This window comes from Lissotriton helveticus, chromosome 7 (assembly GCF_964261635.1).
Source record: "Lissotriton helveticus chromosome 7, aLisHel1.1, whole genome shotgun sequence".
Taxonomy (NCBI): domain Eukaryota; kingdom Metazoa; phylum Chordata; class Amphibia; order Caudata; family Salamandridae; genus Lissotriton; species Lissotriton helveticus.
Window position 1 is genome coordinate 1,659,586,402 of NC_136068.1, and position 24,872 is coordinate 1,659,611,273.

The window sequence follows — 24,872 nt, forward strand, 5'->3', positions numbered from 1 at the left end:
AGCATTCCAGTCAACAAAGGCATGGAGGCCTTGACTTTCTTTCTGTCTAAACGTGATGCCACCTTGTATCATCACACTGAAATGGTTCTGGAGTTCACTTGCTTTGCTCTAAATAACAACTTTTTCATTCATAACAATACATGGTATCACCAACACTCAGGTGTAGCAATGGGGGCGAAATTCTCGCTTCCTTCACCAATATTTATATGGGATTCTTCGAAGAGTTCCATATATGGAGACATGGTCCTTCTGAGTTGTCTAACCATATTTTGGTGTCGGTTTATAGACAACATTTTCCTGATATGGGGAGGTGATGAGACCTCACTTAATGAATTTGTTATGTATATTAACAACAATACATATAACCTTAGCTTTACTTCTAATTATAGCAAAAACAGTGTAGACTTCCTGGATACCACCCTATATGTTAACAATGGAAAACTTGAAAGTAAACTATTCAGAAAAATCACCGCCTGCAACTCGGTTTTGTATGCGAGCAGTGCCCATCCTACTTCTTGAATAACAGCCATTCCGTTTGGTGAACTGACTAGAATACGCCGCAATTGTAGTTCGGAGAATGATTTTCAGCATGAAATAACTAATTTGAAAGATCGCTTCTCTATAAGAGGATACGATAAGTCAATACTAGATAAAGCGCACAATCGTATCAATAAAATACCCAGATCAGAAACGCTTAAGCGCAGAAAAAAACAAACTAAGAAAGAAGATAAAATATCCTTTATCACACAATTCAACTCACACAGCAATCAGGTATATAGGACTTTAAACAAACACTGTAAGATCCTTAAAATGGATCCTGACCGGAGACATACTTAACAATCAAACCTAAAATTACATATGGGAGAGGAGTAACTCTTAGGAATATCATAAGTCCCTCTATAGTGAGGAAAAAATGTTCAAACCATTTCCACCAATATATGGATTCCCTATAAACCAAAAGGTTTCTTTAAGTGTACTCAATGTTGTATATGTCAGTTCGCTGATGACAAAAAGAGAACCTTTACATATAACACCCAACAAATTCACCACATCAATCAATTCATAAACTGCAACACCAAGTTTACTGTATACTGTATTGTATGCCAATGTGGACAGATATATGTTGGAAGCTCCACTAGACCTCTTAAAGAAAGAATTCAAGAACACATATGAGCTATCCGCAATAACAGAAGCTATCCCTTGGCGGTACACTACAATACGGTTCATACAGGTTCCGAAATACTTGCGATTAAATTCAATGGTATTGCTGTAGCTAAAGCCAACCCGAGAGGAGGTGATAGGGTGACTGCTTTAAGAACATTGGAATCACAATGGTTAATCAAATTAAGCAGTAGACAGAGATTGAACACTGATCGTGAACTACATGTATTTCTTAAAGATTAAAAACTCCAATATACTTCTGTATCTATATATTGTTGCTAACTGTAAACTTGTGTTCACACATTGTTACTCTGCCTATGTACAGTGCCTTCTTGCTGCTTAATATTGCTGTTAACTGTGACTTTAGGTTCATATACTGTTATTCTGCCTATGTCGAGTGTCTCTTTGCTGCTTAATTTGGGCATTACTGTATTCGGTACACACTTACACAATTTGCCCATATTTTGATCTATGGTTATGGATTATTTTACAATAATCGCGTATTCACGTGTAGTGGTGTTAAATTGCTGTGTTTAATTCACTTTGAATACAGCCACCTTAAGATGGCTGCTTAAGTTCTATCTAGATTTGAAATAGACTTTTGCAACCAGTTATCGGTCTTATCGACGACATCTAGCGTTCAGTATCTTATGCCTAATAATTATCATTTATCCATATTGATTTTATTGACCTTAACTTTGCACCGCGTATTACTGATATTCGGTTCTGTCTTTCACACACTGTCAGGCCATAGACATTCTAAGATGGCCGCCAACTTATCTGGGACGAGGAGGCGTTTGCCATTCAGTCTACTTTTCATCTCTATGTCAGGAGATTGACTTCCGTATCACATGATGACTGGCTATACTTTATGTTTAGTATATATAATGCAGTTCGCACAGCTGTACCGTTTGTTGGTGCGGGCGACTTATCGTTGTGGAAACATTATCGTCTTCTTGCGGGTAAGCGGAAATAGGGACGCTTTGTGTAACTGATATTGTTTTTCTACTAACTGTAGCATTGATAGCTGCTATGCATTTGGATTATTTATTTTTTAATATATCCCCTCTTGTAGACAGCAACTTATCATGGTTGCGAAAACTCATATTATATAAGTAACGGTTGGCTGATTATCTACAAGCCGGACTTCTTTGCAACATGGGATGTTTACCTTCGAGCCTGCTCTTCACCTACTAAGGTGAGTGCTGCTCACTAAAATGGTGTCTTTAGGCGTTATTTTAAAATGTTGGTCTAGCTTTTCATGATATATTCTATGCTTATTACTATGGTCTTTATTCGTTTGACCTCATATCATGTGTGATATTATCGCCAACTAGCATTTTTGGCGGCTTTACCAACGTGTAAGTTAGACGCACCACTATACTAGCATTTATTGTTTGCATGTGGGATGTTATTCCATTCCTATTGTGACTTTTCATTGATCAGGATGTTTTGGGCCTACACTTTAGAAGGATTGCCTATGATTTCCTTGGGATATATATATATCGCTGTTTTTATGTATGCGCAACTATAACCACTCTTCTATTTTACCTATCAGGCTTCAACCTTTTCGCTATATACCTAAATCTTGGAATACTAGACAGACTCTCAAATGGTTCTCTTCAATAGACTAGTTTATATTTTCTATACCAATTTATTCTGATTTAATTCTGCAGTATTAGGGGTATACTGTTTTGTAACCAACATAGTGCCTTTAATAGACTTTATTGTTTGGACACATTTTTGTACACTATTTGACTTGTTCCATTATTTTATAGCTTATCTTTCTTTTTTGATAATTGCGTTTTACTTTGCCTAAGATAACTTGTTTTAGGATACATACTCCATACTTGTTCCCTGGATTTCATATCTCCATTGGGAAGTTCTTAAATAATTTGTCTTGTTGTCTCTAGACTTACTCTGTAATAATCTCCTGATCTATGCACTTTCTTTCCTCCAAATTGGGTCAGTATAGTCACATTGTCGTATATGGATTGATGGTGCAGTCCTTGATATATCTGAACATCATTTATGCCATATACTGCAGATCTAAGCTCATCTCTCAACTTTAATGGTGAGTTAAGAACTCTGATACTTATATTATTAACCGGCCATAGAATATAAACCCATGCCTTCAGTGACTTAACATGCTGCTTATTCTAGCACCTATTGAATTTCCTGCTTAATACCCGCGCGTTTTAATTGAAATGGTACCTCAAACTAAGGTGGTTCCTATCCTATAATCTCTGTGATTTTAATCTGAGTTTGACAAAGTGTCGCCTCTGTTGGTCTCATGTTTATGTCATGTTGCACCAATAACCAACTCTCATATAGGATTCTAAAATGTTAATAATTTATTTCATCTCCTCAGGTGCCTCACCACATATAGACTGCAGTTTGTTTCCTTAAATTTGGCGTATTAATAAGACATCTCTCTACCATATTTATGGTGGGTGCTTTTTCTTTTAATTGTGTTTATCAATTATTTTGCATTGGTACAGAAATGTTGTTTTTATGACAACACTCTGTGCCATATATATATTTTTTTAATTTATATTATGTAATCTGTTTTGTTTTTATTATGCTTTTGTATAAGATTTTTTCATTAGGATTGCACATTTTAACATCTTTTGTATATATATGATATGGGAATCAAGTATCACACTGGAGTTGTTGAAATTGCTCTACAATGTTGATATTGTCGTCTTTTTGCCTTATATATTGTGGCAACCTGTATTTTTCTTGATATGTAAATATTCTATTTTTGTAATTATCTTTTTGTACTATTATATTTCCAGCCTTGATGAAGTCTCTGTGTGGGACGAAACACGTGTTGGCGATTTACGTGCTGGGAGAATCTATTTTATGAAATTTGAATAAAGAAAATATTGAAGAAATTTAACTTGGACTCTATTTGAATTCATCTTGGAATATCTGGACCCCCTTTATCTATTGGAACTTGTGTTCTATTTGTCAGTCTATTCCACATAATAGTTTGAATTGCTCTTGTGCTGAGGGCTTTACATGATAGCCTAAATTGATACATGTATATTTATTAGGAGTGCTGTAATTAGAATTTCAACTCTCAATTGTCCTAGAAATCATGTAGTTTTCAAAGAACTACCATTCCCTTGGGGTTCTTTGATTACGTTATCATGTCCGACTTTACTTCAAACTAGGCACCTTCAAGGTATAAATATGCCGACACTTACCCTAGCAAGCACACAGTGGTTCGGAGCAGTTAGACTATCTACTTGCCCGACGCAGCTCGCTACAGAAAGTGCCGACCCTCCAGCTGACGCACTGATGAAGAGGCTGCATTTCTCCCGGCGAGAATCCAGCTCCAGTGTTTCCAAGCTCCCCCTCTGCGACAGAGATACCAGCCCTCCTTCATTCTAAAACCAAGGTACGGAGCTGATTAGACCCTAAGAGAAATCTTGGATAGATTCTTGGCAAAGAAAACTAAACCTATGCTACACCTTACTTACTTCTTCCCCCGTACTAGACTTATGTTAGGTACATTTGGGTAGGCGTATTTTAGAAACACCAGTTGAGTACGTTTTAGCCTTTGTTATTTATGTATGTATGTGTTGTTGGTTTAGAAACCATACAATGCTTTTACAGTATTATTTTATAATTCTCTTCTTACTGTACGCATTATACTTTGCAGCTAGTATTACGATTGTATCAGTTCACTTTACTTTCATGAGAAAGAAGACTGTTCAATAAATCCTTTTATTGAAAATGCCCGTCGATCTATTTCTCTGCACCTCTGATGAAACAAAGCATGCATGATTGACTTAGTAAAATATCTATCTATTGTTTCCACGACTCTGAAGATCAGTTTTATTCTTGGGGAAACAAAGTTGTCATGTTTATGCGGTTGTCAGAAACTAATCTCTTCTTGTTTATTCGAGAAAGTTTCTAGTGACCTCTGAGCTAGCTGGCACTCACAATTAAGTCTAATATATTCAACAGAGACCTAGTCGAACTAAGTCCCACGTCAAATCTATAGGATGTATTATTCCAATGCGCAGAGCCTATTAGGAATACACTACAGGCGTGTGGCTCTACTCTGCTCACAGGGGGCAGTGGCTGACCCCAGTCGGTGTCCCTACCAGGGCGGCAATAACTTGCTATGGGGTCCCAGGCTTGATGTGACAATGTCGGCAGATGGCCCGCCCCCCAGTTTATGGGCAAGCGAGTTACTTAGGTTCGCTGTCTCAGTTCGGACAAAACCGTGAGGTGGTCGGGCTTCACCATAATTCAGCCCCCTAATCACTGCATCAGGAGGGCCAGCGAGGCAGCGAAGGTAGGAAACAGCGACACACTGCAATGCATTTGCTAGCAGAGGATTAAAGACGGATAACAGGGCATTCAGACGGAGCCTTGCTAGTTCACGCCCGCCATCTTGGCTGGCTAACCACGCTACCCCCCATATTTGACGGACCTCTTACTGGAAGTTAAAGTATTGAAACCTGCGTTTAGAACAGCAGTCCACCCTCATTTATCTCACCTAGCGATACAAGATCCCATTGAGACTTTATTGTAGGATAATTAATAACGGGAATGCTTCTTATTACAATGGTCCTTTTAGCTTGAAGCAATGCAGACATCTTAAATGTCTTCTAACATTTTAAAAATTAATAATATTCGTGTAAGTAGTTTATCACTGTTTATCACATATATGTTGTGGCAGAGTAAAGAGTTTTTATTATTGTAATCTCTAAAGTAAAACTGTGAACAAACAAAATGTCCTTGAACAAAAGAAATGTAGAACATGTTGCACTCAAACAGGTGTTTCATTTCAGCTGAAAGACACTGTGCTGCTCTCCACTACACATTTGTAACCCAAATTATTATTAAAATCTGTTCACTTGAGGTGTACCACGACTATAATACCTTGCATTTGATGGATTGCTTATTGGACTGTAGAATAGTACATCTGTTGAAATTAACCATTTTATAACTTTAAGTCAAAAGATATATAGGTAAACATGTTAAAAATAGTTTAACTTTACTTACCTGCCTCATAATCATATAAGGCTTTTGCTGAGCGTCCATGAAGTTCTTTAATATCTGTTATTGGTAATTAACAAAACCATGAGTCAATTGGCAAATACATATTTTTATCTACAAGGCATTACATTTCTGAGGATGAGTTTCAAACAAAATCAAAAGCTGTTAAGAGATGATAAAGGCATCATGAGATGTGTCACGACAGGCACATGTTGGTCTTAACTGTGATTTAGTTATATACTGTTCACTTTGCCACTCAAGTGAAATTTACTTACATATTAAAACTGCATTAACAAATAAATATTGGGCCTGATTTTAAAAGATGTAGCAGGGTTTTTCTTGAAAAAAGTTAATTTTAAGTCTGTTTGTAGTAATTTAAAAAAAAAAATTTCATGTGAAGACAATCTTAAAATGAAAGGTCTGAATTGTGAGATTGTCACTATATTGGCATAACCTCACGTAATTTCCAGCACATCATGTTATGCTTGTAGCTCGAGATACCCAAAATGACTCCCTTACGACATATCATGTAATTTCAAGTCTGATTTGATAAGAATCCTTCTACGGGAGAAATAGAACATCAAAAATAAACAGAATGTAAGCAGCACTTTAGTTTTTTGCTCTTTTTTTTTTAATCTTCTTGCATTGAAAGTTAAGGCGAGGATACATTTCACCTTAAAATATGAAATAAATGACAACTTCGCTTATTTTCACTCAATGGTTCACAATTTAGAATAGTTACCCAAATGAAGATTGCACAGTTTTACCTCTCCTGCAACTTTAATTTTTAAAATACACGTAACATCTATATCTTTGCTTGGGGGGTAATAATTGTACAGGTGTACGTAATGGCTGTTTTAAGAAATATTGTTCGGGTGTCCCAGAGCAATTAAGTTACAGATATTGTATCTCCAATATCCTTGGGCCTCTGTTCCAAATGCCCTCAAACTGAAGACCAACTATCACTTTTATAACTGAATCCCATGATATTGTGGGAGATTGTACCCCAATATTGCAATGCCCTAAAAGTCCAATGCAAAATTTGGATTGGCACAAAATGTTACTTTGGTGGTTCTGCTCTAGCACCCTTGACCTTGCGAGAATCATCACTTTTCTCAACAGGAGGCCTAACATAATTAGCAGACTAAATATTAATTGGCACCACTCAAAAAATACGTTTTAATCCAGAGAATAGTTATTACGAATTCTCAAAGTCAAGCGATACAGAATAATGGTTAAATGCCATGGAGACAAATACAGAGTACATTATCATAAATCAGAATATTTCCAAGTCAAAAGGGAAGCAAAATCAATAGAAAAAGGACAGAGTTCCAAAAAAAACTCAGAAAGTCTCTGTTATGATCCCATTAACAGCATTTCTAGTAGCAAGGGAAAAGTATCTCACAAATCAGACAATTCCAGGAGGAACTCGGAAACACTTCCAGCTCACTCCAAAACCAGGGTTTTCAACACCCATGTCTAGCATTAAAAATAATGAAAACTGCAAACTCACAGTGGTATGACTAAAGGTAACACACTTTAAGCAAATGAGAGAATTATATGTCATTCTAATACACTTAAAACTAATCCTCCTTCTTAGCTGCCTACAGCAGATTCTACGCTGCTGCTGAATATTATGCATCATTAGTTAATCAAAATCCCATACCCAGTGTTTCTACCAGGCTCACATCAGGAAGCTACAGCGGAACGGCCTTGAAATGTTTACACTCAAAACATGAAGAAAGTTCAATTCACAATGTATGTGCTGAAAGGAAAATAGCTATATAGTGTTCTGTGCTCAGTGAAGACTGCGATATTTTGGAGAGGGAAGTCCCTCAGGGGAACATTGAATGGGGGGGGGGGGGGAGGAATGAGCTGGAGAAGGCAGAACAGTTCATTAGAAACATCATCCATTTTAATAAAACGGTGTTTCTTATAAAAATTATATGTTGCACAACTAAGATACTTTAACACGCATTTCTAAGTGATTTCGCAAAGTCCTTTTACGTGCAATGTTAATAATTGATTGGCTGCAACTAGAATTCATCATACAAGTAATTAATATTTAAATTAAGTTGCCCCCAAGTTTGCACATTAACAAAAACGTCGACCATAGCAAACGAGACCAGTCAAGCATACTAGAATTATACGCTTAAATCAATTTTAAGCCAGTAGTTTTACTTAGATAGAGTACTTTAGTACACATATCACTAACTACTATGCAAAAATACAGATATGGAGAACATGGTGGGCTAAAGCTAGAAATTTAGATTTTACTCTATCCACCATGGGGAGCCAGTGGAGAGAGCGCAACTGTTGACGAACACTGCTCCTAACCAACATGCCAAATATAAGTCTGAACCACCTGTAACTTCTTCAACAGGTAGCCTGGGATACTGGCATAACGGCCATTGGCATAGTCCAGCCGTGACAGAATCAGCGCACCGGTGACCGTTTTCCTTGCCGTCTGAGGTAAGAGGTGGGAAGAATTTTCAGAGAGTTTTAAGCAGGCTGAAACAGCAGCCAGTCAGCTTCTTGATGTGTGTCGAGAAGGAAAGACATTCGTCAAACCAAACCCCCAGATTTTTGGCCGGCTTGCCTGACGAGGTGGGTATTGGAAACTCAGGAGGCCAGAGCTGCTCTCTGAAGTTAATGGGAATTTACCAAATAGCAGAATCTCTGACTTTTCTTCATTGCACTTAAGCGGCACTTCCGACAGCCATTTAAAGATGGAAGGTAGGCAATGATGAACCAGTAGTACAGAATCCGCATATTTGTCCCAAGTAAAAAGCAGCTGGGTGTTGCCAGCGTAAGGATTCACCTTGGCCCCCAGCCTCTCTGCCAGATAAATTAGAGAAGTGACATAGATATTAAAAAGGAGGGCACTAAGGCAGAACCTTTCGGGACACCTGTCGTTACTGGCTGAGGGGAGGACGGTGGAATCCAGATCTCCTCTACACGCCCTTTCAGGAAGGACCGGAGCCAGTCCCACACGGCACCCGACAGACCAATCTTGGACAGACGTGACAGGTGAAGTGAGTGCGGAACCGTTTCGAACGCCACCGAGAGGTCGAGCAAAATGCAGCTCTCCCGCCGGCGTCCAAACACTCCCGGATGGCCCCTGCCACCTCAATCAGCACTGTTACAGTACCATGGGATGCCCGGAACCCTGATTGTGCTGGTTGCAGAAGCACCTCCCTTTCCACAAAATTAGTGAGTGTTTTATTTACCACCTTCTCACACACCTTCGCCAAAGCCGGAAGGAGGGATATAGGCCAGTCATTCCCTGGACAAAGAGGTTCCAGTGACAGCTTTTTTTTGTTTTTAGGAGTGGCAAGATCTGGATGGAGCTCCACAAGACCCACCTGTGAGGGATCAGAGGGCCCAGATTGATGACTCTGCATTTGAATTACCACTTTGCAATAGGTTCGGCATATCTAAAAGCCTGAGTTCACACCCCCCTCCCACATTTAAAGTCCTGACCTGGAACATTGCCGGGTTAAAAGCAAATCTGGATGACCAAAGGTGGCTGAGATGTTTTTGGGGCCACCACATTACAGCTATGTAGGAAACATGAGACATGGAAAACTCGCTCTTTATAGATGGTTTCTCGTCGTTTTTTAAAGCTGCACTTCCTTTGCCTGCAGGGAAAGCCAAGTGTGGTCTTACTCTTCTCCTCTTAGTCTCCCTTAAGATTCCCTGTACTACCTCTTTGGTAGAACAAACCTCTCCAAATATCCTAGTACTCAAGCTAACGCTCAACAGAAAAATCCTCCCCTGTTGGTAGTAAACTTTTATAATTCCTTTCGCAGGCAAACAGAAACAGAACACATTCATGCTCTGAAACATTTTGTGGAAGCTTTTCGGGGAGAAAAGGTCACCTAATAATAATAGGCAGGTTTAGAAAGCGCCTGATTACGCTCAACGGCGTGTCTCCGTGCTATGGTGGGTGGTAGCATCAGAACCCTCGCAGCTTGACACAGCACCAGTCTAACGAACGAAAAGATGAGTTTTAAGTCTGCCCCTAAATCTAGAGACTGAAGGTTCTAGGCGCAGTTCCAGCGGGAGTTTATTCCAGCTTTTTGCAGCCAGGAACCTGAAAGACCTGCCCCCCATGTGAGCCTTTCTCACTCTGGGGATCTTCAGTAACCCAGAGCCAGCAGATCTCAATGCTCGGGGTGGCTCATAGCGGGTAACAAGGTCCTGTAATGGCACCGGTGCCTTACCACCCATGATGCGGTGGCACGTACACAGGGCCTTGAACTCAATTCTACTCCTCAACGGCATCCAATGAAGGGCTCGGAGTGCTGCCTTCGAGGCCGATCTCCTAGGCACCCTCAAGACCAGGTGGGCCGCGGCATTCTGTAACACCTGGAGACGGTCAAAGCTCTTTCTGTGGCTCCCAGATAGAGGAGATTGCCATAGTCCAATCGTGCTGTTACCAGGGCATGCACCAGCGTTCTTCGGACCTCCGTGGGTAGGAGCTCAAGAACCTTCCGCAGGCCCTTCAGGACACCAAAGCACACTCCACCACTCTGTTAATCTGAGGCCTAAATGTCAGATACCAAGATTTTTGGCTTCCTGACAAGGTATCGGTGCCAACCCCAGACAGGGTGGCCACCATGCTGAATTCCACACAGACGCCCCCCCCCACCACCACGAGCACCTCTGTCTTGCTGCCGTTCAGCCTCAGCCAGTTGGAGGACATCCAGGCTGCAAGCTCCTGCATGCAAGCTCTGAAACTGTCCGCAGCAAGACCCGGCGCGCGCGATAGGGAGATGACCAGCTGCGTGTCATCAGCATAGGACATTATGCGCAGCCCATAGCCCTCCACAATGGTAGACACAGGGGAAACATACAGGTTGAATAGGGTTGGGCTCAGGGACGAACCCTGTGGAACGCCCTGACCCAAGTTGACCACTCTGGAATAGCAGTCCCCCTGCCTAACCTGAAAACCCCTATCTACCAGGAAGGACTTGATCCATTTCAGTGCAGCGCCTGAGATCCCGCCTTCATTCAGACACTGTAGCAAGGTGGTATGTGCTACAGTGTCGAAAGCTGCGCTTAGGTCCTGCAGAATCAGGGCCATGGTTTGGCCCTCATCCACCCCCTGTCTAATGGTCTCCACTGCCATAAGTAGGGCCGACTCGGTGGAGTGTTGAGGCCGGAATCCAAACTGAGTGGCATGAAGGAGGGCCGCCTCCTCCACAAATTCCATCAGCTGGATGTTCACGACCTTCTCCTCTACTTTGGCCATATAGGGTAGGAGTGATATAGGGCGGAGGTTTCCAGTTTCTCGAAGCTGATGTTCGGCTTCTTTTGTAGGGGGTTTACTACCGCCTGTTTCCACCCTATGGGTACAGTGTGAGTCCTAAAAGATACATCCAGCAGATGCCTAATTATAGGGCTCCAAGATCACCAGGCTTTCAACGAGCCATTTGGGTGGTGCAGGATCCCTCGGGGAGCCAAACTTTACCGATCTGCAGATCTGTATGAGCGCCTCTGGAGGGGGGGTAGTGAGGTTAACTAAGCCATACTGTCCCCTAGCTTCCCCCGTAGCTTCAACAAACTCAGACCCTGTTGTGGTTTGGGCAGGGAAGGATAGATAGATATTTGCGACTTTTTCCGCAAAGTAATCCGCAATACGGTTGCACGAATCCAACGAGCAGCTCCCCTGTACCACGGAGGATTTAGCTACAGAGATGGATTTATAGATTTTGAACAGTTCCTTCACGGAATTCTCCGCCTCCCTAATCCTATTACCAGGTTATGATAATGAGCGACGTTGACATACATCTGCGTTAGCAGGGGTGTGTCCTTTCGAAATGCTCATTTGATGCAATTCCTGCCCGAATGCGGAGGAGATGTTGGCATCCAAAAACCCGTTGTGTCCAGAACAGATTAGGGAGGGTGAAGCCACCCCTCCTTTTACTGTAAGGGGTTGTTCTTCTCTAATTGACTTTATCATCTGATACGCCCCTTTGGCTTTGACAATAAAACAACTGAGTGTATCTTGGAACCCTATAATGTTGGTATTAGCCTGGGTTTTTAATCAGTACACCATGGGGAAAAAAGGTCCATCAAATCAGCGGCGGCCTGCACTGGTAAGGGCAGTGGGGCTGGGCAGGGTGTGGCAGGGGGAAGTCACCAGACGACGGAATGGTTACTTTTTATTTATTTAATTATACCTATTCCGTCACCTGTCAACTTCCCCGGCTTCCACCCATCCGCGCCCAGCCCCACCACTCTGCCACACCGTGCTTACCTGTGCCGCCCACCGATGCATCTAATGAAACTCTTGTCAGCAGGGATCAAGCTCAGAGGCTGAAGTAAGACAGGGTATTATACGGGGCATTTCTAGAAAACCTCTACACGACAAATGCTGGAGATAAAGTACTCTGTTTAGAAAGTGGTCCACAGGATGAGGAGGTCCTCAACACCTTTGGTAGACTCTACGTAAAGATCGCTGCCAACCTCCTGTCTTGTGACAAACTTAGGAATATTAAGGAAGTTAATTGGTTCAATGGTAGCTGCTCCCGAACCCATAGAAATTTAATGAAAGTGCTGAAGCAGCGGCCCAGGGATGAAGCAAGGATTAGGGAATACAGGAAAGGATATAGATCAGCAACATTGCAGAGGCAAACAAAAATTAAGGAGCCGGCAAGGGAGGACATACTGCAGACATGTCTACTAACTAAGAATTCCATGGTTTGGGGGCTGGTAAATAGACACTTTTTCGAAGGATCAGTAAACTCCAAGGTTAACGGCACCATTGCACCAAACATATGGGTTTCCCACTTTAAGAGGATGTACAGTGACAACTGTATAGAGGGATCAGATAAGCCATGGATGGTGAAATTGCACTGTTGATTTTTAATATAGACAAAGTATGCAATGCTATCCTTGCCACTTCAGGGGGAAAAATGCCAAGCCCTGACAGGTTTTCTCCAGATTTTTATCAAGCAGACCCTCCCAGACCAGGGCCAAGATGCTGACTCCTTTTTTTAATGCAGCTTGTAATCATTGCCCCACTCTCACGTGGTCCAAAGCTATCATACTACCAATCTTAACAAAAAGTAGCAAGGAACAAGCCACTCTGTTATCGTCCCATTTCTCTTTTAGATTCTGCCTCCAAAATCATGGGGAAGTATTTCTGAGGCACTTAACACCTTAGCTGGAAAACTGCAACCTAATATCCGAGCTACGATACAGCATTTGACAGGGTAGAGGGACACTGGCCAGTGTGTAATCCTGCAGTTGATTATAGGCAAACATACTGTAGCCAAGTGGGAATGCCTGCCTTTGGCTTTTATGGACCTCACCTTCGTTTTCGCCCAAGTAAACAGCCCATCCTTATGACCCTGGGCATAGAACCTGAGAAAGTCTCCTTACATAGCTCAACATCTAACCTAGTGGCCTCAACAAGGTGCAATCAGTACTGTAGTCTGTCACCCTCGTACAGAGGTGTTAGAAATAGAGGTCTCTAGTCGGCAGAGTTAGGTGCCTTTGTCCAAGAAGGGACCCTTGCACCTAGTCAGGGTAAGGGAGATACACTCCTAAAATAACCCCTACTCACCCCCTTGGTAGCTTGGCACGAGCAGACAGGCTTATCTCAGAGGCAGTGTGTAAAGCATTTGTGAACACATACAATAATACAGTGAAAACACTACAAATGGACACCACACCATATTTAGGAAAATAGCAAATCTTTATCTAAACCAACAAGACCAAATACGATAAAAATCCAACATACAATACTCTTGAAAAGTAGTAAGCTTTAAATTGCAGGTAAATCAATAAAACACAGTTCTTCCAATTCAGTAGCTCCTCCCGGGTCTGCCGCGATACTGAATACTATAACAACATAACAAATGTCAATACTGATACTTACTCTGATACATGCTTTCAGAAATCACACTTGACAGTCATAGTGATTAAAAAAAGTGAATTTTATTTTCTTTTTTCTATTTCTTCAAAAGAAATCTTTAAAGGATCAATATAAATGTTCAGATTATTATTTCAATGAACAAGTTCAACAATTTTGTTTAGACCTAAAAAATGATACATATACAACATTAATCCTGAGTCACATTTATGAAAAAACATTGACTGTACATTGACCAACAAACAACTTGTTAGATAGACAAGCTCAGGTTCCAAACAATGAACATAAACAATAGAATAAATGAACGACAGACAGAAAAGAAAAGATTAGAATAGAGGCCCCAGGGGGAGGTTGAGAAGTTGTTTAGACAGCCAGTCTTTAATTTGTTAGAAAACAACACCACACTAATCGGGGCACTTGCCAAACAGCGTAGTACTCGGGTCACCAGAACTAAACATTTGCATTTGATCAATTCATCAATAAAAATCAATGTTAACCTGGTACTGTAATGTAAAGCACACTTGTTTGGTAAATCAGTAAAAGGTTGACACGTTTTGAACTCCTGATGTGATTTTTATGGCATTCTCCTCAGGACTTGGAACAAAAAAGGAAGCTTATCCCATTCCTACCCACACATGAATCCCTCACTGACCACACCAATGACCTTGCTTAACTCCTCTGCAAGGCTCAACCTCAAGAGCAACGCCTCCTCCACCACCTTCAACTTCTACAGTGAAGAAACTATACTAAATACACTCATGGCTTTGAATCCCTCTAATCATTTTACTGACCCTCTCCCAGCAAGCCACTTAAAGACCTTCATCCCACTGCTGTTGCCCCTATGGACCAGGATTATAAATACCTCGCTTTTGCAAGGAACCATCCCAGAGATCCTCAAAGCTGGTCAGGTATCCCCCATCCTTAAGAAAGTATCAGCAGACCCGTCGGACCTGAATAATTATCGCCCAATATCCAACATCTCGACCCTGGACAAACTACTCGAGAAATTTGTCCACATGCAGCTTAGTAAACATATTGACCAATTCAACCTGCTCGACTAACTACAATCTGGCTTTCGATCAGGGCACAGCACCGAATCAGCCATGACCCACATAATAGATGACACACTACAAATACTGGATCAAAACAAAGCCTGTTTGTAAATACTACTTGACCTATCTTCAGCCTTCGATACAGTCAAACACGACAACCTACTAGAATCTTGAAACATTGAATGGGTTTATCTGGAACGGTGTTATACTGGTTCTCTTCCTTCTTCCAAAACAGAACACAAAGATTCAAGATCAACCAATCTCTATCTAACCCCACTCCAGTCACCTTGGGAGTACCCCAGGGAGTTTCCCTCTCACAACACTCTTCAATCTGTATATGGAACCACTCACTGAGCTTCTCTACTCTTCAAACATCCCATATCACATCTACACCAACGACACACAACTCTACATTAAGGTCCAATCTCTTGAAGACATCCAGTCCCTTAACTCAACGCTCCAAAAAACACAATCCTGGCTGGCAAAGAATCACTTAAAACTAAACACACTAAAAAACAGAATTCCCCTTAATTGCTCCCTTTAACCAAACAACCATCATACGCGAGTGGATGAAGCACTCGGTCACCCTCTTATCACTGACTCCGCTAAATCTCTAGGAAAAACTCTGGACAATAAGCTAAGTATGCAGAAATACATCAGCGCTGCAACTAAAAGAGCTAATTTTCAGATGAACACCCTGAGAAAACTGAAACCTTTCATACCCTCAAATGACTTTAAACAGGCAACTCAAACTCTAGTAATTCCCAGAGTGGACAATGGGAGTGTCGCTCTCTGTGGCCTTCCCAGATCAACAATAGCTCCAATAAGAGCATCAATCAATACTACTGCTAGACTCATCACAGCCTCCAAAAGAAACGGTCACATCTAACCGGACCATCTCTCCCTCAACTGGTTACAGCTTCAAGCCAGAATCTGTTTGAAAATCGCCTGTATGACACATATGGCATTGCGCCACAAAACCCTGAGATACCTTGTGGAGAAATTAGTGCTATCGGATGGTAACAGATATACAAGGAGTTCTGATAATCTTCTACTGAAACCACAACGTTTTTGCAAGAAAAAAACATACAATCGCACCTTCTCAGGAATGGCCCCCAGGTTTTGGAACGCCTTGACCCCAGAAACGAGACTCAATCCATCCGCGGCTTTTTGCGAAAAAGAAGTGAAATCCATTCTCCTGTCTAAATTCACATGAACTTTCCATACACTCTTATAGATATGTGCTAGTCCCTAATAGTTACCAGTAATAGGTTTGATTAATTAATTTTATTTATTTATATGTATATATCATTCACCTGTATTTACCCTGTGAAGCGCTCCGATACCCGCAAGGGTCTTGTTCGCGCTATACAAAACCAACAAAATAAATAAAATAAATAAATAAAAATTTAAACAAAAAAGTGCTTGTGTTACCACATGTTCATGCAAATTTTCAAACAATCCAACCACTTCAACAAAGTAATTAAGTTTACCATGTGTAAGCTTTTTAAACTACACTGTGCATGCCACTTCCGAATTACTGCAGAAAATCCCACTGTCAAGAGTATAAAAAGGAAAGGGGGAACAACGATCAGTCAAGTGTAAATGGTCAATAAATTTTAGGAAGATGGTGATGTGAAGGGGGAGGGGAGTGTGTCCCACAAGTTGACGTTTAGAAAAAAAGAAGAACTTATGTTGGATTTATTGTGCGGGGAAGTGGCTGGCCAGAAACCAGTTTTGGGAACTCTTCATTCAGTTTCGTAAAGGCGGTGCTTTCAGTGTGTCACTTCATTCCATAGAAGCAAAGACACACAAGAGCTTAAAAAGGGGGCCTGTCCGGGGCCAGTGTGCTTGCGGTTGGAAGGCATGATGAAGTATAACAAACCTAAAAGGGACCATTAGATTCATAACCTTGCGATTTCTGAATGAACCACAGCAGCTGCTGTCAATTGCCATGCGTTTGTGTATCTCTAAAACTAATGAAACAACTGCGTCAAGTGAAAAACCCGACCGCGTTTTGCCAGTTAATAATAACGAATAAAATAAGTTTACTGAAAAAGTTTGACATACCTGGTTCCAGTATTTCTGTAATAGTGGCAATCTCCTAGCCAAGTATCCCGGCCAGCAGCGTTTGGATTTTGTGAACGCTGTCCATTTATGACGCAACAGAGTCCTTTCTCTTTTCATTGGCAGTAAGTAGCCACTGCAGGCCAACCCCAGACAGCAACAGCACAGGGGCAGTATTCGTCCTCAGCTTCTCCGGCTCTTCTCCTTGGCAATGGTCCTTCTTGATTTCCCAGAGGTGATCTAAAAGTCCGGGATCTGGGCCCCTCTTTTTATACACACAAATCATTTGTTCTCTGAAGGCAGAGAGAGTGTCTGTACCCAGACAAACCCAGTTCTGTCCTCACTAGTGCAGCTTCCTGGCAGGAGGTGGTATTTTCAAACACAGAATGTAAATATCACCCTCCCTAAAAGATGCACTTTACCATTCGGAGTTCAGGTATATTAAACTTTATTTTCCTACCTTGTTCCCAGGACCAGTTATATTTATAAGATGGTATAAACAAACTCCCCATTCTGTCCTATCAGAACAGGTAGCCTTGCAATAGTGAAATACGAAATAGGCAGTAATTCACTGTCAGGACATGCCACACACACCAGGGCATGTCCTACCTTTCAAATGCACTGCAACCTGCCCACAGGGGTACCGTAGGCCTACCTTAGCGGTGTCTGACATGTAAGAAAAGGGAAGATTGGGAACTGGCAAGTGGGTGCACTTGCCAAGTCGACATGGTAGTACCTGACTGCACCCAGGCTCTGCAATGGTAGGCCACAATTACATATACAGGCTTTTTGTGTGGGTGGCACAATTAGTGCTGCAAGTCCACTAGCAGCATTTGATTTACAGGCCCCTGGCACACACGGTAGACTCTACTAGGGACTGACTAGTAAATCAAATAGCCAATCATGGTAACTCCAATCCATAACAGTAGTTTATAAAGGGAGCACTCGCACTTTGGCACTGAACAGCACTGGCAAAGTGCCCAAAGTATCTAGACCAGCAAAACGGAGTCCAACACATAGCAAAAAAACAGGAGGTAAAGACAAAAAATGCAGGGGAGACCCACGCCAATGGTGCCAGGTCTAACAGGATGGTTAAGAGGGGGGTAAGGCGAAGTGCATTTGGCACCCCTGCTATTTACCCTATATATCAACAAACTGCCTGTAAGGACATCATCAAAGTGGGCCCTAAATTTACACCCTCCCTATTATACATAGATGATGCAGTCCTGATTGTGTGGTCCGCTGTGGGCTTACAACACCTCTTGAATGCATTGATGGATTTTATGGATTCTTTAGATCTGCCCACCAACCACACCAAATCACACATAATGACGATTGGTTGTAGGAAGGCTGATAGGTCCAAGTATTTTGGCAAATGGATTGAACTGACCAAGTATCAACCTTCCTACACCTCTGAGCACCCTTTGATGACAGAGGGACATAGTTAGCACAAAAATCCCTGAAAAAGATTTTTTTTTTATAGCAGTAGATGTGACAACAGACTTTGCCTAGAGGCTTGAGGCCAAACCGGGGCAAACCAAGGTTAAGATTTATCATGAGAAGTACCTCCCAATAACAACTTATTGGTGTGGTGTTTGGGGGTATAGAAAAGCTGTAGAGCTTCAAGTGATTGAAAATTAATTAATGCACAGTCTCCTCGCCTTTCCTGCTAGCACCGTATCCTTTCCTGTACATGAGGAAGTGGGCCTAGGTTACATCACCAAAATCATCGCCCTGGCACCCATCTGATGGTGGTGAGGAACCTGGTCTAGCCAAGCTCTTAAATTAAATCAGTTTGTGATTTAGGATTGTAGATCACTCACTGACGCTCTTGTCACACCTTGGCTTAGGTATGGCAAGCATATTTTGACTAGCGTGGGTTGTATAGACCTGTTTGTTAACCCCAGACAGCTGCGGACAGGGGAGTTGCAGGATTTTAAAAAACTAACAAACTAACCAGGTGGCAACATGAAAGAGAAGGCAGGGAGTAAACAAACTCACAGTGAGGAAACACTCTACTGCAAACATGTCCCAAGGGGGAAACCTATGTCATTTGTTACCAATGCCCATCACCGCTTTTTAGGTTTCGCCTACGCAGCGCACATGCGCTTCATAGAAGGGGACCTCTAGTATTCAATCAGCTTTTCTTCCCAAACACGTGAACGCTTTGCATTGCTTTCTATTGCAAGGCGTGCACATTTGGCAATTCCCTTGCAGGAGCAAGCGGCGACATCGGTTAGCAATTATCGCGCTCGCTCCCGCAAGGTAAATGCTGCACATCCCTGCTCTCGGCCTCATTATGCCCCAACCCTCCCACTTGTTTACCAAGCATCAGCGGGCTACGCCGAGAGTGAGACGCATGTTTTTTAATTTTAGCGCAAGGCGTTCGCGTTTGTTATATTGTGTGATAGTATTTGCTCTATCTTAATATGTTTACACCACTTTCAAATGCCTTAAAGTATGCTTTTTTAACAAAATTTCTTTGGCACTTGCAGAGAAGCATCCCTATTCTAAAAGGCTTTTCACACATGTATTGTATTTGCCTTTCTAGGTCTCGCTAAGAATTTGTTATTCGTTAAAATCAATAATCATTAATAAAACGGTAATAACACAGCTGAGTGTGTAGGATTACACTTTCTTCTCAATCCATTAATTTAACGTTAAATTACTTTTAAGAGATGTCCATGATACGAAGCACCTTACAGTAGTCTTTCTTTTATGCTTATGTACCTGGATTACCACTCTCCTTCACCAGTAGTCTTTTCTCCATGCCCATGACTTAATTTCTCCCGGTCCTCTTACTTTTTAGTCAGACTAACTGAAAATAAAACGAAAAAAATGGCATCCAATGTCTAAACTGCAAGAATCACCCCATTCCGGTAGACAGTGGAACAACCTTAAAAGTTAAACCAGCGTTTATCATTTCTTTAAACGGGTGAGTGGGTATGTAGTGCTATTACAGGATTGCTTCTATACTTGAACCTACCTAATAAGACGCCATCTGTGATCAAGCACAGAATTTAATGGTCCTACTTTGAGATGACTGTTGTAGTTCTACTATGACTCGGTGTTAGAAGTGCCTTTCCAATATGGCGTCCGTACTGGAACCTAACATTTCTCCTCTTTTGGAGGTGACAGTTCAGTTGCTTTAACTGACCTGCACTATTTTCATGGCAGCTATCCCAGGAGACTGCAGGGTGGCCCTGCTTCTCCGGTTGGCGGTTCTGCCCAAGAGGAAGCTTCTGCGCGGCTTGTCCCCAGGACTCCACCGTTGCTGTCTCTTATCTACAGGCAGGACCAGAAATCAGGGGGAGGGGATCATAGAGGTAAATAAGGGGTATCCCTGAAAAGGGCGGGGGAGCTTAGTTGTGACTTTTGTTTATAAATTTGTGTGACAGGTAGACTGGAGAACTCACCTTTGTTGATGTTCTGAAGAACTTATTTGGATTATTGTGTTCAGTTTTCTGCACCATATCTTACATAAGGTGTGACTTTTGGGAGACTACCCCTGAGGAGTTTTTGACCCACACTGAGGACAATATGCCAAGTTCTGAAGATCTTGAACTGTGAGCATTTGTGTATTGATTTATTTATGTATTATTTAATACGTTTTTATATAGCTCAAACTTTACCCTAAGGTGGCAGAGCGGTTTACTAAAGGACTAGTTACATTACATAAGGACTTCAGAGTACATGAGTTACATAAAAGAAACAAGCAGAACAAGCATTGACATAGCCAATAGGTCTCGCCTTTGGGACCTTATAAGTGTTTGGCCATACAACAGTTGATTTTGTTGCAGCAAGGATATTATGCTGCATAACTAAATACTCATAAGGTCCCAAAAGCGAGACCTATTCGCTATGCCAATCCTTTTTATTAATGAGGTTCAGGTTTAGCTTAATCCACTGGTCTTTTGCTGTCACCAGTGGTTTCCATAAACCAGGTGATTTAAAACCATGTACTTGCGACAATTTGTCAGACCAAGACATTTGACACTTTATGTCTTTTTGCAATTTTTACCAGGTTTTAAGGTCTAGATACATTCTTTTGCTAGTGTGAACTAGGAATTTCGCACAAGTAAGACCACCTTTGATGTACTTAAAAATGCTGTCTTCCTCCACAGTTTGTTTTGGTGTGGCAAGTTTCCTTACTGGAGCACTTGGACTCAGGAAAAAGTTATTCTTTAATTAGAGTTTTTTTTTTTACATTTCAGTAGAATGCCCCATGTAGTGCTAGTACAGGGGCTGACCTTAGTATTTGGTACTATAACAACGCACTTGCACTTTACCGACCATCTGATGTAGTTAAGCTTATACAGGTCTTTTTATCGATGTAATAATGCGGAGTGGTTTTGTTAGAGGTTTATGTTGTCACGTTCTTTTAGGTTGAGCCCCTACACTGCTTATTTATAACCATTTCGACAGTTTCCTCTGTACTTTTCAGAAGATTTTTTTTGTATTTCGTGTTTTGAACATATTATTATGGAACTCTGCTTATTTATGGAATTGTGCCTGCTCTCAACTGCGAAGCGCCTGTCTTTTATATATCTGTGTATTTATCCTGAGCTATGTTTGTGTGCGTTATTTTGAGCATTTATGACTTATAGTGGCTGAATAAGGATTTATTGAGTTTAATTGACATTTGTTGGGTGATTTGCATTGTACTGCATTGTATCGGAATATTCATTTATTCCCATGATTAATCCTTCAGCGGGCTCTGCAAACAATCTGTCACACGTCATTAAGGCAAGTACAGTTGAAGGAGTACAAGAATGGGTGTAGCATTAGAATCTCATTAGTGGTTTCTGGTTTTTAGGTGTCTTTTGCTCATAGTCTGGAGAGTCTCATAGTGGAGCAGTGTGGCTCAATGGTTAGAGCGGCAGACCCTGATGCAGAGGTCTAGCCCGGGACCAGGGTTCAATTCCCCACCTCGGCGGTTCTTGTGCTAAAAAATTCCACGGACCTGATAATTCTCGCCTCGATGCCTATTCCAATCATGGAGTCCCACTCTGCAACTCTGGGCAATAGCTTGCTTAATCTCCACAACGGCCCCCACAACGCTAAGGATGCCTGGCCTCCACCTTGGGGGTGCCCAGGAGTGGACACCTCACAGGGAAAGCCAGGATGGGTTCCACAGCGGTATTCGTACAAGCGCCTTGAGACCCTTGCGGGTGAGTAGTGCGCTATACAAGTATCAATTTACAATTTACATAGTCTGATAACTGATGCATGAGCCCAACACCTCCACCATCCTACCCTCAGTTTTAAATTTCAGTTGCTTATTTCTGGGGTAGGTCTGGACGTTTACAGTGATGGTGCCATGGGAAGGCTTCTTGTTAAAGACCTGAGCTCTGCATATGGCTTTCCCCGGAGCATCTTTCGTCGAAAGCAAGGCAGCACTTTCTCCAGGAGTAGTGTAGTACCTACCTATATTTATTATGGCTTTCCTTACCACTGTAAGGGGGTTCCCACACTCACACTATTTACAACATGTTTAGAATCCATTTTCAATATTGCCAGACAACATGTTGCTACCACTTTACACTTTGGGTTTACTTCACAGGGAGTTTCCTGCAGGAGCTGCTCTCGCTCACAAGAAAATCTGGAACTGTGTCCTGCCCCAAAAACGCATGACAAGGCAGTGACATACACAAATGTCTGGTCATTTTACATTCCAGAAAGAAGAGCTACCATTTATGTTGCAATACTTCAGAAGTCGAAGGGAACTCGGAGGATTCCCAGCATCATTTTGTTTGAACAGAGAAGCCTCTGTGCTAACTAACTTCCGCTGCTGTCTTTCGCTGTGCTTAGTGTTCCAAAGCAGTACGATCCAGATTGTAGTTATCACTTTTCACTGACAAGGCAAAAGAGAATGTGGATGCAATAAGATGCAAATATGTCTACGGTGGTGACAACTGATCCTAAATAATTTGTAAGGGCCGAGAGACCACTTGTTTGGCAGGTGATTAATTACCTGAGCATGCTCAGAAGATGGAATTAAATGATGAAAGACAAAGCAGAGCACTCTCTCGTGCACGCTTAAACTTTTGCAAAACCAGACATGCTCTAGAGCACATTGCAACTTCACTTCACCTTCCGCAGAGCCCAGCCTCACCCAGGTCCCCCATGGGCAGCTGAGCAATGGCCTCATTCTCCAATTTCTGCATGGTACTGCGGAAGGAGAAGAAAGTGGCGGCCTTGGCTCGCAGCTGGGCACAGGAAACTGCCAAACTTCGACTCACTGCTTGTATGCATTGTGTGAGACTAGACACTGCTGGGAATAGACGCATACTCACTGTGAGGCTTTAAGATATAGCTGCACAGAGACTGGCCATGTTCTGAAGCACTCCCACTAGGGGCGGCTCCTCTGTTAGGGCGGGGGGGTCATCCAACTGCTTTCTGACACTGCGAGAAAGCAGAAGTGCATTGTTTGGGGCGGGCGGACGGGAGGGCAGTCCTGCTCGAGGGCAGGCTGGAGTGGGGCCGACCAAATCAGTTATGCGCATTCTCCCCTTTTCTCTATGTAGGCTGCGTGCAGCCTAGATAGAGAAAATGACTGGGCGCCGTTCGCTCCATTCACAATGCTGCCATTTTAAATTTAAATCTGCAATGGCCCACACGCTGCAGTTGGCCGCTACAGCGGCGCAACTGAAAACCACCAAAGAGGCACTGGCACCTGTGGTGCCTCTGGGGCCCCACTGCGGGGCTCCTATCAAAAAGTTGCACCTAAGACAGCATTCTGCCTTGGCACTCCCATGCCATTCGAGTCCCCTTTATCCGTGACTCCAAAGATTCAAAATGTTCAAAATAGTCACTTGCAGGGCCCAACACCAACAGTGTCGTGTGAGCCTCTCCGTTCCCGGTGGCTTGTCCGATGCTACCACCTAGTGCCAACAAAAACGGCTCAATTCTAGCCCCACTCACGGGGCTCTTCTCTCCTTGCAGTTACCGACGATATGCCTCAAAAGAGCCCCCACTCACTGGGGCTTGGTTGGGACTCCAACAGGTCGGCTCTCAGCTCCGGTCTCCTCTCGGGCTCCCACCGGCATGCAGGGGCCCGCCTTTATCCCCAGCACACCCGGCGTCCTTCTTCCGTTCGGCTGGCCATGCCCCCAACCAGGTACAGCCACCTGGCTTCCCTTCTTGGCAAAGTGTGGGGTGGGCTCCTGCAGATAGACACCACAGGCGGTGTGGGCACTCCCCTTGAATAAAGCTTACATTTGGGTTAGGCACTCAAAATGCAGGGTGGGCTCCTGCTGGCAATAAAAACCCTAAAGCAGCAGAAACGTGGGGTGGGCTCCTGCTGAAGCACACCACAACGCGGGGTGGGCTCCCGCTGGCATTAAAACCCAAAAGCAGCAGAAACGCAGGTGGGCTCCCGTCGAAGCACACCACAATGCGGAGTGGGCTCCTCTGTTGGGTACTTTAAATATAGCCCTCACAAGGTGCTAGGATCTACAGCTTCAGCACCAAAGTTTCTAGGGGCAAAAGGCTGGGCAAGGAGTCCAGCAGTCAGGAAAAAGTCATTGGGGCTGGGGACACCCCAGCAGGGCGCAACCAGGCTGGCCAGCACACAGGGATCCCCAAGAAGCTGCAGCTGGGTCCCAATCAATCAATCAATCAATCAGAGTACTTGTAAATCGCGCTACTTACCGTGAGGGTCCCAAGGCGCTGAGGGAAGGGAGGGA

The 24,872-nt window shown here is 42.7% G+C and overlaps 1 protein-coding gene across 6 annotated transcripts in view; it reads right to left on the reverse strand.

Annotated features, from left to right (window-relative positions):
• The window catches only part of LOC144770647 (E3 ubiquitin-protein ligase TRIM39-like), a 299,133-nt gene that overhangs the window by 45,439 nt on the left and 228,822 nt on the right, over positions 1 to 24,872 (reverse strand). For 5 of the 6 annotated variants that reach the window (XM_078655350.1, XM_078655355.1, XM_078655354.1 and 2 more), the window contains one exon: positions 6,187 to 6,240. The exons of the other annotated variant lie outside the window; for it this stretch is intronic. In XM_078655350.1, the coding sequence (XP_078511476.1) occupies positions 6,187 to 6,240 (54 nt within the window). The remainder of the gene's footprint in view (positions 1 to 6,186; positions 6,241 to 24,872) is intronic. 6 annotated transcript variants of the gene reach the window in all.